Genomic DNA, 13228 nt, shown 5'->3' on the forward strand with positions numbered 1-13228 from the left:
TGCTGATTAAGATGCCAACGAAAAAATAACAATTTCTGGAAAGAAGGGGTTCTCTAGAAATCGTGCTTTTCTTAGCAGAGATGACTTGGCCATATATTGTGAGGGAGTCACACTTCCAAGATGGATGTGTAAAACAGAAAGCCCAGCACTACAAAAGGACAATCAATGGAACTCAATCACTGATGTGGGGGAAGGTGGAGCTTCCCCAGAACAAGCTTTGCAATTTTAAGAACACCAGCAGTCCTCTAATACACCCTCTACCTATCAAGGAAATTAAACTAGTCTAAAATAGATCAGTCCCCCAAGAGTTTGAAACATTAAGGCTGAAGAATCAGAAACTTGATAAAGAACAGTAGGAAATTAAGGTGTTTAGTTGAAGTGTGGAGATCAAAAACTGACACTAGTGTCCCCTATATTTTTGTATTTCTTACCCACCATCGAGGATCCTGCCAAACTAGAAAACGTTTTTCCCTTTTTGAAGCAAATCATTACATTTCTCGGAAGGGAAACCACACTTGACTATTTTCCAATAGCAGAACACTGACTTGTAAGTATTATAAGGAGTGGAGGTACAACGAATCTTTCCAAAAGGCAGTCATGCCTTCACTTTGTATCTCATGGTACAGGTATTTTAGAATATTTTTAGGCACAAAAAGTTTGACAGACAGAAACCACCACCACCACACACCCCATCTCTTCCAACTTCAGGTACCATTTTTGCTCTTACTGTGTTTCTCCCCATGCCCAGACACACTAGGACAGGGGTATAAACACCTACTGAGCATGATGGGTTCCACTGCTTGGGGAAGATTTTACCATTTGCTTAACTTCACAACAAAGTCGACAGACAACACTGAAGAGAAACTACATTCCAGCATTTCCTGCTCAAAACACTGAACAACAGCTGATAAAAGCATTTTGTCAAAACAGCACATTCAGCGTTCTCATTAACAAGAGAATTTCTATGCAAGACCACGTCATCCAGAGCAGAACTATATCTAGAAACTCCCCAAGAGGTCACATGGGTGGTAGCAGATCTGCAGAGGCTTTGATCAAGCAGAGCACAATCTAGAAGTCACATTTGTACTGGAAGAAGAATATAGTGTCTGTGCCAAGACACTGCTCTTGCTCTGTGCAAGTTCTGGTGCTTAATGTCAATCATCAGCTTCATCTCACACACTAGATAGTAGTCCCTGACTCTACTCCAGACTTTCTCTTACAACCAGAAGTCACTACACCCCCCAGGAGAAGAAAAGTGAGAGTAAGACCGACCCACACTTATCCACTGACTGATGACATCAAGCATCAACGCTAAGTAAAAGATACTTGGCACAGGAGCTAGCTCAGGACAACAAAGGTAAATCCAAATGCCAAAATGCAGTTTTAAGAAATTCTCCCTGTGCTTCAGAGCAGGAAGAGATACCACAAATGAACTGATTCTAAAATACATTCTGGAAAGTTACTGTAAGAAAATTGAGTCATCTGAGACTATGACAACACATGCACACGGGAAGGGCATGAAGATCAGCATGAGGGGAGACTAACCAATACTTGGTGTCCAAATCAAGCCCCTCACAATGATTTATGTAAGTAATTTGCTTTAGAATCTTTAATTTTAAAAAAATACCCAAGATTTGTGGTCATAGAGATACTTGATATATAGACAAGAATGGTTCTATCTTGTTCAGTACAGCTAAACCTAGGACAGCAATTCCTAACAACTGAATCTTCCACGTAAACAGCAAAGATTTTTATCCCTGGTATTAAGAGAAGAATTTCCTTTGGCAACATAAAGAATTCCTGCTTCAGGAAATGCCTCTGCATGTACTGGTGAGACACGTATACAATATTTGCTAACAAAGAACAAAATAATGTTTTCCGGTGAAACTCAAAACTCAAAGCCAAATCACGGATTTTCTACTGGCTTCCGGATAAGGCCTTGTGGATGATTTAGGACAAATGTTTTTGAGAAGATGCACGTTTTGGTCCGTCAAGACTTCAGTTTTTAAAATCTACAATAAAAGTAAATCCAACTTAATTGGTTTCATAAAATAATGAGTCAATTCATAACAATCTGCCACCAAGACAATTTGAAACAAAAAAATTCAGTCCTAATCTTCAAATTTACAAACTTTTGAAGGGTCTGTCTTCAAGACAGAAATATTCATGTAACATTACTTGCAGAAGTGCTTCTATATGTTGTCAACAGCAAAACACCAGGCTCTGTGAAGAATCCACCATGATTTCAGAAATGTGACAGTAAAAGATGTGAGCAAACACAAATGTCTGCACCCAGAGCTAAGACTGGTCTTCAGTTAGGAATGGAGGAGTCAGGTCCCCTTGATAACTAGTTTCAGTGAAGACTAAGACCATCAAGTATTCATTTAGACAACTCCCCTACTACAGATCTCAACAGTAATCCTACTCAGCTCAAGTTCCCATTGATACTGCTGCACTGTGTTCAGTGGCATTTCCCCTTAACAACGTTCAACAGATCACAGAGAATCCAGGATGGCTTGGCACGATGCAAATTTTCTCTTCAGTACTGCTATTTCACTCCCATGATACACATTCTATATTCAGTGTAGTTCTGCTCCAAGTGTTACATGTTGCTCAATTCTCAGGACATTTATAAATATGGCACATGGTCAGACAAAAATTTGTGCAAGGGCTGCAGAAGGATAAAGCAAGAGGACCGATTCATCACAGTATGGTGCCCTACTCCCTGCTTTTTATCCCTCAGAACCCTGGAATTAGTGACATTCCCATATCATCTAGCTATTTATTAGTTCTGTGCCCTGAAGTCTGGATGTCCTACATCTGAGAGATAAGGGCTTCTGAAATTCTCAAGTATGCCTGCAGACTAAATTGAGCCAGACTTTCCTGTCCTCTAGAATGAAAGAATTTGTCTGTAGTAACACACATCAGGATGACAAGAGTTCAACCACTACATGGCAAAGCAAGTCTCCCTGCCAACTTTTACCACTGCTTAGGACTTGCCTCACTCTGCTGCTCTCCCAGGAATCAAAGCAAACAGACCCAAAATAAAATTCAAGCAGCTTCAAAAAGAGCCAAAATCTTATGGATGCCCAATTTTCCTTCTCAATAGTTACCTCTTACAGATAGCTGTATCTACTCCATCACATGTGCATGTAACAGCATGCTTTCTTCATTATTCAGTTTTTCAATTATCTTCATTCATTTTCCAGAAAAAAACAAACACACACCGCCCCCAATCTCTTCATCTTGCAGTACTAGTAATGGGAATCTAGCTTTTTTCTCCCATGAGCTAATCCTTTATGTTCAAGCACTCAGCATACATCATTTCAGTCACCTTCTCCAAGGGGGTGCACATGACAAATACAGTCCACTCTTAAGGAAGATGAATCATGGTGGGCACTTCTTAACAACACAGCTGCAGAAGAACACCCAGAGTAGGATAAGACATTTTAGGGAGCCACCCACCCCTGTGGAACTCCAGCGTCTAATGTTTTTCCAGCTTTTTGTGCAATGGATGTCTCTATCCCTAGTCAGTTGTTCCAGGAAGATTCTCCCCAGCTAGGGTTAAACATTGGGAATTCCAAAGCAACAGGTTATGTACAGACATATCAGCATTCCCTCCAACAGAGGGACAAAAAGGAGAGCATTCCAGAGGATGTGTATCCCCTACATTTTCTGAATCCCAGTCTCACCCTTGCCTTGGAATGAGCTCTACAAAGCAGCATCTGTTATGTAATGAATCTCAGCTCCCTTTCTTTGGAGAGTTTCCCCTCAAAAGTAACAGGCAAATCCTGGGATGGAGACAGGTGCTGGGGAGAGGGAGGTCTCCTTAGGATGATTCGCCAGAAGCAAGAGCAGCTTTCTTCTTAGGACGCGCTTTCACACTTCGTGCTGGAAGCTGAGGAGAAAGAAGGAGAAGGCATCTTGGTTTAGTTTACTTCAACACCTAAATGTCCAACAGGAAGATGTAAGAATAGAGTGAAAATAGGACACAACAACTGCAACAGCCTATTCCTGTCATCTGTTGTTGCAAAAAGGCTATTTAACCATTTGGTTTTGGTTAGAAATAGTGTGATAACTGTCTTTTCACAGTATCACTTCAAAAATTCCTCAGTAGGAAGCCTGGAATGAAATTTTGTTCCTCTTGTTTCCCTACTCCTGTATAATATGCTAGAGAAGAAAGCAGAGGTGTCAACTCAGAATTAAGCCTTGGGAATTTAAAATTATCCAGGCTGACATTACATGCATCTTTAGACATACATCTCTATCCCTGAAGATATTCAAAAGCCATGTGGACATGGGTACTGCGAAACCAGCTCCCAGTGGCATTACTTGAGCCATGAGGTTGGACCAGATGCTCTCCAGACGTCCCCTCCAACCTCAACTATTCTGTGACTCTGTTAACAAACAGCAATTCATCACATGCAAAGACGTCCTGCAAACCGCAAAATCAAGTTAACCGTATGACTTAAAACGATGCTCTAAGCAATTGCTTTCATCCAAATTATTTAATATTTAGCCTGAAAAGCTCCACAATGGGAACCAGTCATATAGCACTCTTTATCTTAAATAAAAAATAAAAAATAAAATTAGGAGTCTGGGTCAAACCAAGCAAATAGGACCCCAACTTCACAAAAAGCAGAAGTATTTTGTCACCTATAAATCAAACCACAGGAAATCTTCAAGTACAAGTGAAAACCCGGAAAGTAGCACCTCAAAAAGCACATGGTCACATGGACAGCACAGCTCAACAACGACCAGTTACTCGAACTTCAAGATAAAACCTTGGGGTTGGAAGAAGCCTGAGGGGGAATTACATTTTCCCCGTATCTAACAGGCAGAAGTCCAGGAACGCTTAAAGAGGGTATGGAACTGTTGGATTTTAGATGCACAGAAAGTGTCTGTCACAGGTTGTCACACTAGTATATCTTTAGGCCATAACAGACAGGAGAAAGGACGTAGTCAACAAAATGTTACAAATATCACAAAACCTGAATGAAAGCAAAGCTGGATCCTGGGTTATGACAGAGGCTTACAGGCGTGACCAAAACACAAAAGCTAGAGACTAGTATAGCAAGTGGACAGCAAGTCCTCTGATGTAGGACTCAGCTAGTAAAGACTTAGTCCCACAAGGTTTATATAAGCAGCTTTTAAATGCACTGAGACTATGAAGCCAGAGCCTTCCAACAAAACTCAAAAATCAATGTCTGTCTTGGAAATTTACACACCAGCTCACCTCAGCTTTTGTCATCTTCTTAGGAGTTTTGACACTCTGGGTACGTTTAGGAAGTTTGTCTCCTGCATCTTCATCTGATGGGTCTGTTCTAGTCTCTGACGGGGTTCCATCAGACCTCTGTGCCACACTGCTCTCCTCTCCTGAGGAGTAACAGGAAGCTAAGAAATAAGAGAAAAATTTAACTAATACTTTTGTAAAAACACATGAAGCCTAAAATGGACCATCCTGAAGGACCACGTGAAAGGAAAATGTCAACAACCCTTGAGAAAGATAATCCAAAAGCACAGAGATGTGTTAGTAGATGGGAGGGGACAAGGAAATACAACATAACTTCTCCAAGATAATTTGGAATCTTGTAGTCTTGCTGAGACAAATGCATGAAAAGACCAGCAAACCCCTCCTTCACTCCTGATGTTATGTACCTGAATCCTCAATGGTTTCAAGAAGACTCCCACCAGATGGGTGCAGGTGTGGCTCATGGCTTTGCATATGTAAACCATCTTCATCTCGGATTAGAGTGAGATCCTGCATGCTGAAACTTCGCAGCTTCTCTGACAAGACTCCCTGGCCCTAAGAGGATGTAAGAAAAAAGATCACAGGTACTTTACTTTCACCAAGATCATCTCACACAGGATCATTCAGAGGAAGAGGAAAGGTGCCCCATTCCCCATAGTAGGGTACTCCAAAGAAAACCCAACGCAACAGAGAGGGCAAAAAGAAAAGCACGCTCCCAAGGACCAATGGGGAAGAGGATAAAGCAAAATCCAGACCACTCTCCCTCCATTTTGGGATTAACTGCAAGACAAACTGGAGGAAAGGAAAAGTAGCTTGGTGCCAACAAGTACCAGCATCCCTAACAGAACCATGGCACTAATCGCTGGCACGAAAAACTAAACTGCTGGGGAATTTCCAAATGTTATAGAAAGTGTTGAATTACCTTTGCAGCTGCAGTAACTGCTGCATTGGCAGCAAGGTTTAGCCCTCTCTTGCCAACTCGCATCATGGTTTCGTAGCTCTTGTCACGAGCCTGAGTAATGTATTCATCAATTTCCTAGGAAGGCAATGTGGAAGGAGGCATTCAGCTCTTTGTTACTACCACAACCAAAGTCTCCCCACCATCCCCCTTAAAAACCCAAGCTCCTCTGGACACTTTTATCCCCACTACTAGCATCAGCAATCACTGACCACATAACTGCAGTTTCCCTGCCACTTAGAGAAAGCTTGCAAATTCAACTTTTACTTAAAGTTTGCTGTCTCCAAATCGTAACAACTGAAACAAATCATTTGCTTATATTGACAATGTGAAAAAACAGCATGACTACAGAACATGCTGCTCTTATCATGATTCAAAGAGCTTAACTACTGACAGTGACGATAAGGGCTCATGACACTGAGTTAGCCAAACATGCTTTCTATGCACTAGGCAAACTACTGGCTACAGGACAATTTCCAGCAAGCTACAGTATGACAAAGCCAGGATCATCCTACATCCATTAATGTCAACACAAGCATGATTCACGCATTTCAGTTTTGATTGTTGCATAACTGAGTTAGAAGTCAGTCAACTCCCAGACAAGTCAGTATCTTCTAACAACAAACAAGTACCTTCTCCTTATTGGAGAGCGTTGGGTGCACAAACTTCCTGTAGAGGACACTGGAGCCCTTGGTGTAAGGGGAGAGCAGCCAAATCACAAATGCGATTTTCAGCTCGAAATAAAAAGGAAACCTGAGAGAAAGAGGGAAGAAAAAAAAAAAAACCCAAGAGAGAAAGAGAGAGAGAAAGATGGAGAACTGGAATCAAGATCAGCACAGAGACAGATGGAGAAAACTGGTAGAGAGCAGCAGAGGCAGTAAGAGCAAAGGCAAGATAAAGGCTCAGAAACAAAGAATCCATATATCAAGTCAGAACAGCAGAACCCTCTTTGGAATCCTAGGACATACCTTCTTCGAGTCTCATTTAGTCTTTCATCCATAGCCATGAAAACGCCATAAACAGGGCATCTCTCAGCCCTGCAAACACACCAAATCACAATCTGATAGCTACTCTCATAATTCTGAGGTTTGTTCAGAGCATCCACTGCATGTTAATATCACATTAGGTTCCCTTTCATTTTCCCAAGTTTCCAACTGTTCATCTCAATAAATCTCAAGTTCCTGCTAAGGCTGATGGCTCAACATCTGAAACTTCCAGTAGATACTCCTCAGGTAAGACACAAAAAAAGGATCAGTGTAAATGAAAAAGAGCAGGCAGCATGTTAAAAGTCTTTAATCTCTAACCTCTTACTCAATAAAGTCTCTGGGAAGATACAGAAACAAGTGAATGCAAACTTCCTATTGTTTCCATTAGTAGTAAAAGACTTTTGTTTTCAATGGTCCACTTTCAGCACATGAACAAGCCAAAGCTCTTGTACTTTTTAGATCTTTGTCTGCTTTTCAGTTTATGCAGGAAAATGCAAAACTGCTGAGCACTTTCATAAGGCATACATAGCCATTTCATATCTCTTTAAAAGATGCAGCTCTTGACTAGTATTCTTTCAGAGATGCATGCAAAGCTCAAACACTAAAGCAATGAAGACACTAAGATAACCTGTTCCAAAGCCTCAGTTGAAGACATATAATGATTCGTCATTGTTGGAGGACTCCATTTTGCCTAGCATGACATAGCACTGAAAGGATTAAGAACTTGCTTCCTCCAAAACAGCTCCATGCTAGCAGCTGATGATTTCTTCATGTAAAACACCACTCAGAGCACAGACATGCATCTGATCTGCTCTTCCATACAACTGGTTTGCAAAATGAAACAGGTCCCTTCTTCTACCAGCTTTCTTATCAAAATGTCTTTTAGACCACCACTTTTCAGACTTCACCAGGTCACATTAACAGCTTCACAAAAATGTTTTATATTCTGAACAAATGAAGATCCTCTTACAGATACTGTGTATTTATCCTAACTGTTTGCAAGTACAGGAGATGAAACACCTAAAACAGGAGATGAAACAGCTAAGACAGCTGTTGCTACCCACAGACCTGTTGCAAACCTGCAGACTCTTCATGGTGGTTGAAAAATCTTAAAGGAGAGGTAGTTTTTTCTTGGCATCCTAACACTACTGGGCTCTTCCTTAAAAACAAAACAACAACCAACAAAAAGAAACACAACAAAACACAAAAACCACCAACACGGGATCAAGGAAGAACTCACCAGGAGAGAACAATGTCTGTGAGTGTTTCTGCAGTGGTGAAAAAGGCAAACACAATCCAGTACATCATCCACTTCACCTGCAAAAGAGCAGTCACTCAACAGACATCCATCAGAACCCAGAAAAAAAGTGAAACATCTCAGTAAAAATGTCTCAGCATCTCCACACATTAAGATGAATTTAACAACAAGAAGGCATAAATAATCAGTAATGGAGAGGGTCACATACCAAATGGTACATTATAGTCTGGGGAAACATGTAGGATTAATGTGGCCTAAATAGACAAATGTATACAGACACACTGATGAATGCACGCCCTGTACAACATGATGATGCAACAGCGTTAAAGTCACAAACAAACTATCTAAAGAAAGAGTAAGCGATTCACTTTAAGAAGTTATAGTCTTTCATATGTTATCCTTATTTTAATAAACGTATATACAAATACACATATGGAAAAGTTTAGTTTCAACCGTAGCCCTGTATTTTCTTGATTTAATGATTCTTCTTGGGAAGAAATAACCCAAAATGACAGAGTATTTTGCTCCAACTCATTAATAAGCATTCCTTGCCTTAATCTTTACTCCCAGAAATTACATTTCTCTTTTCTTTTTAAATAAAGGCTCACTAGGAGAGGTAAGATAGCAAAGAACATGCAACATCAATCTTTTCTTATTTAAGGTCTTGAGTATAATGTATGTGTCCTTCTTGTTATTATGGCACATCTGTATGCCTGTCATCTCCCTCCCTACTTCCTCACACATTTCTCTGGTGAAGTAGAGATTTCTTTCAAAACAAACATCAACTAATTCCTTCCTAACGTACACACTCTGCTGTTTTACTAACAAGTCTCTTGGCTACAGGCCAATTATCACTAAAGAGGGATCAGCTGAATTATAAAAACTGCTACCCAAAAATTCCCATTAGCAGAAAAGTCATTATTTTATACAGGTAATTGCCAGTTTTCTTTATTGTTAAGAAGTAACAATAAATTTAAGTAGCTTATAAGTGGAGTGAAGAGGTCACCTTTGCTAAAAATCAACCAACACTATCAGTGTCATAAACAGTGGGAAAGAAGAAATAAACTGAATCAAGGAAATTCCACATATTAAATCCACATGTTAATCCATATAAATAAATTACATTAATAATTTAGCAACAGTCTTCGTTACAGGAAATGAAGTTATAAAAGCAGGTATTTCCCCAAACTTGCATGTGTTGGAAAATCTGACTATCTGTCCTTGAAAGAACCTCCAAAGCTTTCTACAAAACACAATGCGATTATGCTGCTTGCAGCCCCCTAACACAATGAATGGTTTTGAAGACAGTGATTAGAAGCCCAAATCACTTGTATTTTATGGCACTCTACTACCTTTTTAATGTATATCTATATACAATTTATTTATTTATTATATCAACAGTTTGGACAGAACCAGGACTCATTCACTTAACTTCTAAAGCAACTCCATGAAACGTATGGTTACCTCTCAGTGCATCAACAAAAATCAGCTCTTATATGAAAGTGTGAGAATAACGACAAATCAAAGGTGGCTACCCACAGGGATCCCAACAGCCAAGAGATTTCAGAGAAGCAACGTACCAGTAAATCATACTTCAGTATTAACTAAAATTAAGGTAATAACAATAAAAGCAATTAGCAGATACTTAGATATATATAACATAATAAGGAATATACTGGATGTTTTTTTTCAGAAAAAAAAAATTAACCTCACAAATACAGCAGATTTCTTAAAAGTTTCCATTAAGCTTTTCCTATAGTGCTTCCCTTACAGACAGAGCATAGGGAGTTTCAGAGTTTCCAACAGGCCTAAATGAACACTCAAAGAAACTAAATCAAGGATAAAAAGGAAGGGATTTTTATGGATTAACAACTGGTTAAAGGAGAGGAAACAAAGGATAAGAATAAGTGGCCATTTTTCACAATGAGGAAAGTTACCAGTGGAATCCCACAGGAATCAGTGTTGAGATCTGTGCTGCTCATCTTCATGAAAGATCTGGAAAAGGTTGTGAATAATAATAATACAAAAGGTGCAGAAGATAATTCTCTATCCAGAAGATTAGGTATGAGTTGATTCAAGAATTCAGAAAGGGATCTATACTGATTGATCTCCAGTTGACATTTTGTCACTAAATGTTGTTAATAGGAAGTAATGAACTTACAGTATAAGCTTTTTCTTAGTGAAAACTATTGAGGTTACATAAATTAGCTCATGCCACCTGGGAGTGGTCACTGTAGGCAGCCTGATGAAACCATAAGCTCAGTGCTCCTCAGACTTTTTCAGTCTGCTGACAGAATGCCCAGGAATATGACAAGACTAAGCGAGAAGAACAGAAAATGCTGCTTTGTTACTGTTTAAATAAACCGTGTGTTCACATCTTGGATGCCGGGAACACAGGTCTCTTGCCCTGTCTCCTCCTACCACCCCTCACCCTACATTCAACAGCCAAAGTAAAAAACAAAGATAGCTCATAAATAAACTAGAAGGATGCAACTTCTAGCTCTAGAAGTCCCTGAGGTGCAGACGACCAGAAAGCAGACGAGCAGAAAGCAGAGGGGAAGAATAACTGATTTTTTTTCTTATGATGTTTGTAATTCACAGATTACAAGCACCTTCAAAAACTGAGGGCCAAACCAGGCTACATATTGTTTTCAAACCATTAAAAAGGAGACAGGTCTTTGCTGCTCAAACTGATGACCACCAACTTCAGCTAACTCTCCATTAATATCCTGGGTTTGAGTGAGGATGAAACCACTTTTCCTTTTACTGTTTTGTTGGTTTTTTTTTCCTTCAGTAAGCTGGCTTTGGAAATATGCAGCACAGCATCCAAGTTTTCCACTGACTTTTCACATGAAGAGCAGTTTATACAGATATTAGGCTCCTTTCCTGTATTTAACAAACTATTTCTCCCCATCTTTCCACTTATCTTGAGAAGGAGGAAGCCCTCCCAAGATAAGTGAATTAGGCAGATGGCAGTCCAACATCTAAATGCTCATTTGTGAGGTAGTCCTCTCAAGGAAAAATAAATTATACATAAGATCAGCTTTTGCAGGTCAAATACATTTTCTCGAACCAACTCCAGTATTTTCATTGAAAGTAAAAACCATTTTCTGCTGCAGCAATCCAGAATTACGTACTTCAAGAAAACTGCATTGATGAAGCATTAAAATAAACTGAAAAATGAATGTCATACTTTTCCACATCAGTCCCAGTGGGGCTTGTAACAGGTGGTTAGTCAATACTATTGGTAAGACAGCTTTAAGATACTCAAGTATTGTATCGCATTTCTTTTTCCCAATTATGTCAGGGAAGTATTACAGTAATTTAGGTAACACCGACCTAAAGAAAACCAGACCAATACAATGTTTACATTATTAAAAAAACCACAACATTTATGTACCTCAACAGCTAACCTACCCACAAAAAAATAAGCTGGTTCTTACTGTAAGGAATGACTACAAATTCACAGACTCCATATTTAATGGGTCTTTCAGCTCCAGACCAAGTATGCTACAGTTTCGAAAAGTGAGATGCTTTTGGTTTTTTGCTCTCAAGTTCTCAACGAAACAATTTAAGACTCTGAAATCTGAGTCTGTCTTAAAGTCAACATGGATTCTGTAATGGAAACACAAATCATTCCAGGACAGAAATTGATGAGCCAAGATAAAATTCTGGTTAAAAATAAGAATTTCATGCAACAAATGAAGGTCATAGGCAATTGGAAGGAAAGAAGAAAAGAAGGTCCGAGAACATAACAGTAATGTGATACTACTTCATACGTAGCTTCAAAGATAACTAGCTATGAAATCATAGGATCGTGCAATTATTCAGACAGCCTCTTTAATGCTTTCTTTTCAGTTTCTACTATTACACAAAAACTTCCAAGTTTAGTAAGGCTCATCCTATTCTGACTGCATCTTTAATACTCAAAAGATTGTATCAGTTATCAAAGCATCCTGAACATTCAGGTTCAGACTTCTCTGCTGAGACAATATTAAAAAAAACAACCAACAAAACCCAAAAAACCACAACACCTGCGCCAGATGTTGTGGTTTGTAAGGTTGCCCCCTATGAGCAGGAGCGTCACCTCTGCTGGCATCTCCTTCAAAAACCAGTGAGCTGAATTTTAAGCCAACACACAGGAAACGTGTAGGCCAGTCTGAAACACAACAGGACTGTGTTCTGCAATATCTATCGATGACCTGTCACTCTGTAAGGAGCAAAGGAAGCCAGCGGGATGAAGAGTCCCAGACTGCACCACAAAGCAATACTGACAAGTTACATCCCAGCCACCCATGTTATCTGTCCTCTCCGTTAGGTTATTCCTCGCTGTGGATAAAGAGAAACTCATTCCACCCATAAGCCTAATAGCTCTTGTTCCTACTGATCAACTAAGAAGATGACATACATTTAGTGTTTTAAATACAGTAACTGTAACAATTATGTAGACAGAGAAGGGGAAATTATCCCAGAAAGGAGGATGCAGTCCTTGACAAACAGAAAACACTGATCATAAGTAAGGCTGAGACCACGACACAAACCAAGAAAAACTACCCAGCTTTTTGAAAGAAAAGTAGCACTGAAAAACCAATAAAAGGACACGGAATAAGGATAAAGCTGGACGAAACAACTTGTCCTGGACTTTCAAATGCTTGCAGACTGCAGCGTTTATCCCGCTTTCCCTTCTCACTCAGCACCTCCCGAGGAGAACCAGCCCCCGTTCCCTGGACGAAGCCTCCGCGGCAGCTCCCCCGGCCCTGCCGCTCGGGGCCTGG

General features: G+C 39.8%; 1 protein-coding gene across 1 annotated transcript in view; it reads right to left on the bottom strand.

The window, feature by feature from the left end:
- Nucleotides 1–3829: 3829 nt before the first annotated feature.
- Nucleotides 3830–13228, bottom strand: part of REEP2 (receptor accessory protein 2) — an 11252-nt gene continuing 1853 nt past the window's right edge. Inside the window, exons 2-7 of the mRNA XM_009993476.1 lie at nt 8436–8512; nt 6842–6962; nt 6174–6287; nt 5659–5806; nt 5237–5394; nt 3830–3898 (exon numbers count right to left, since the gene is read on the bottom strand). Coding sequence (XP_009991778.1) covers nt 3830–3898; nt 5237–5394; nt 5659–5806; nt 6174–6287; nt 6842–6962; nt 8436–8503 — 678 coding nt within the window. The 5' untranslated portion in view covers nt 8504–8512. The remainder of the gene's footprint in view (nt 3899–5236; nt 5395–5658; nt 5807–6173; nt 6288–6841; nt 6963–8435; nt 8513–13228) is intronic.

Source organism: Chaetura pelagica, unplaced genomic scaffold (genome assembly GCF_000747805.2).
Source record: "Chaetura pelagica isolate M959 unplaced genomic scaffold, ChaPel_1.0 scaffold543, whole genome shotgun sequence".
Taxonomy (NCBI): Eukaryota; Metazoa; Chordata; class Aves; order Apodiformes; family Apodidae; genus Chaetura; species Chaetura pelagica.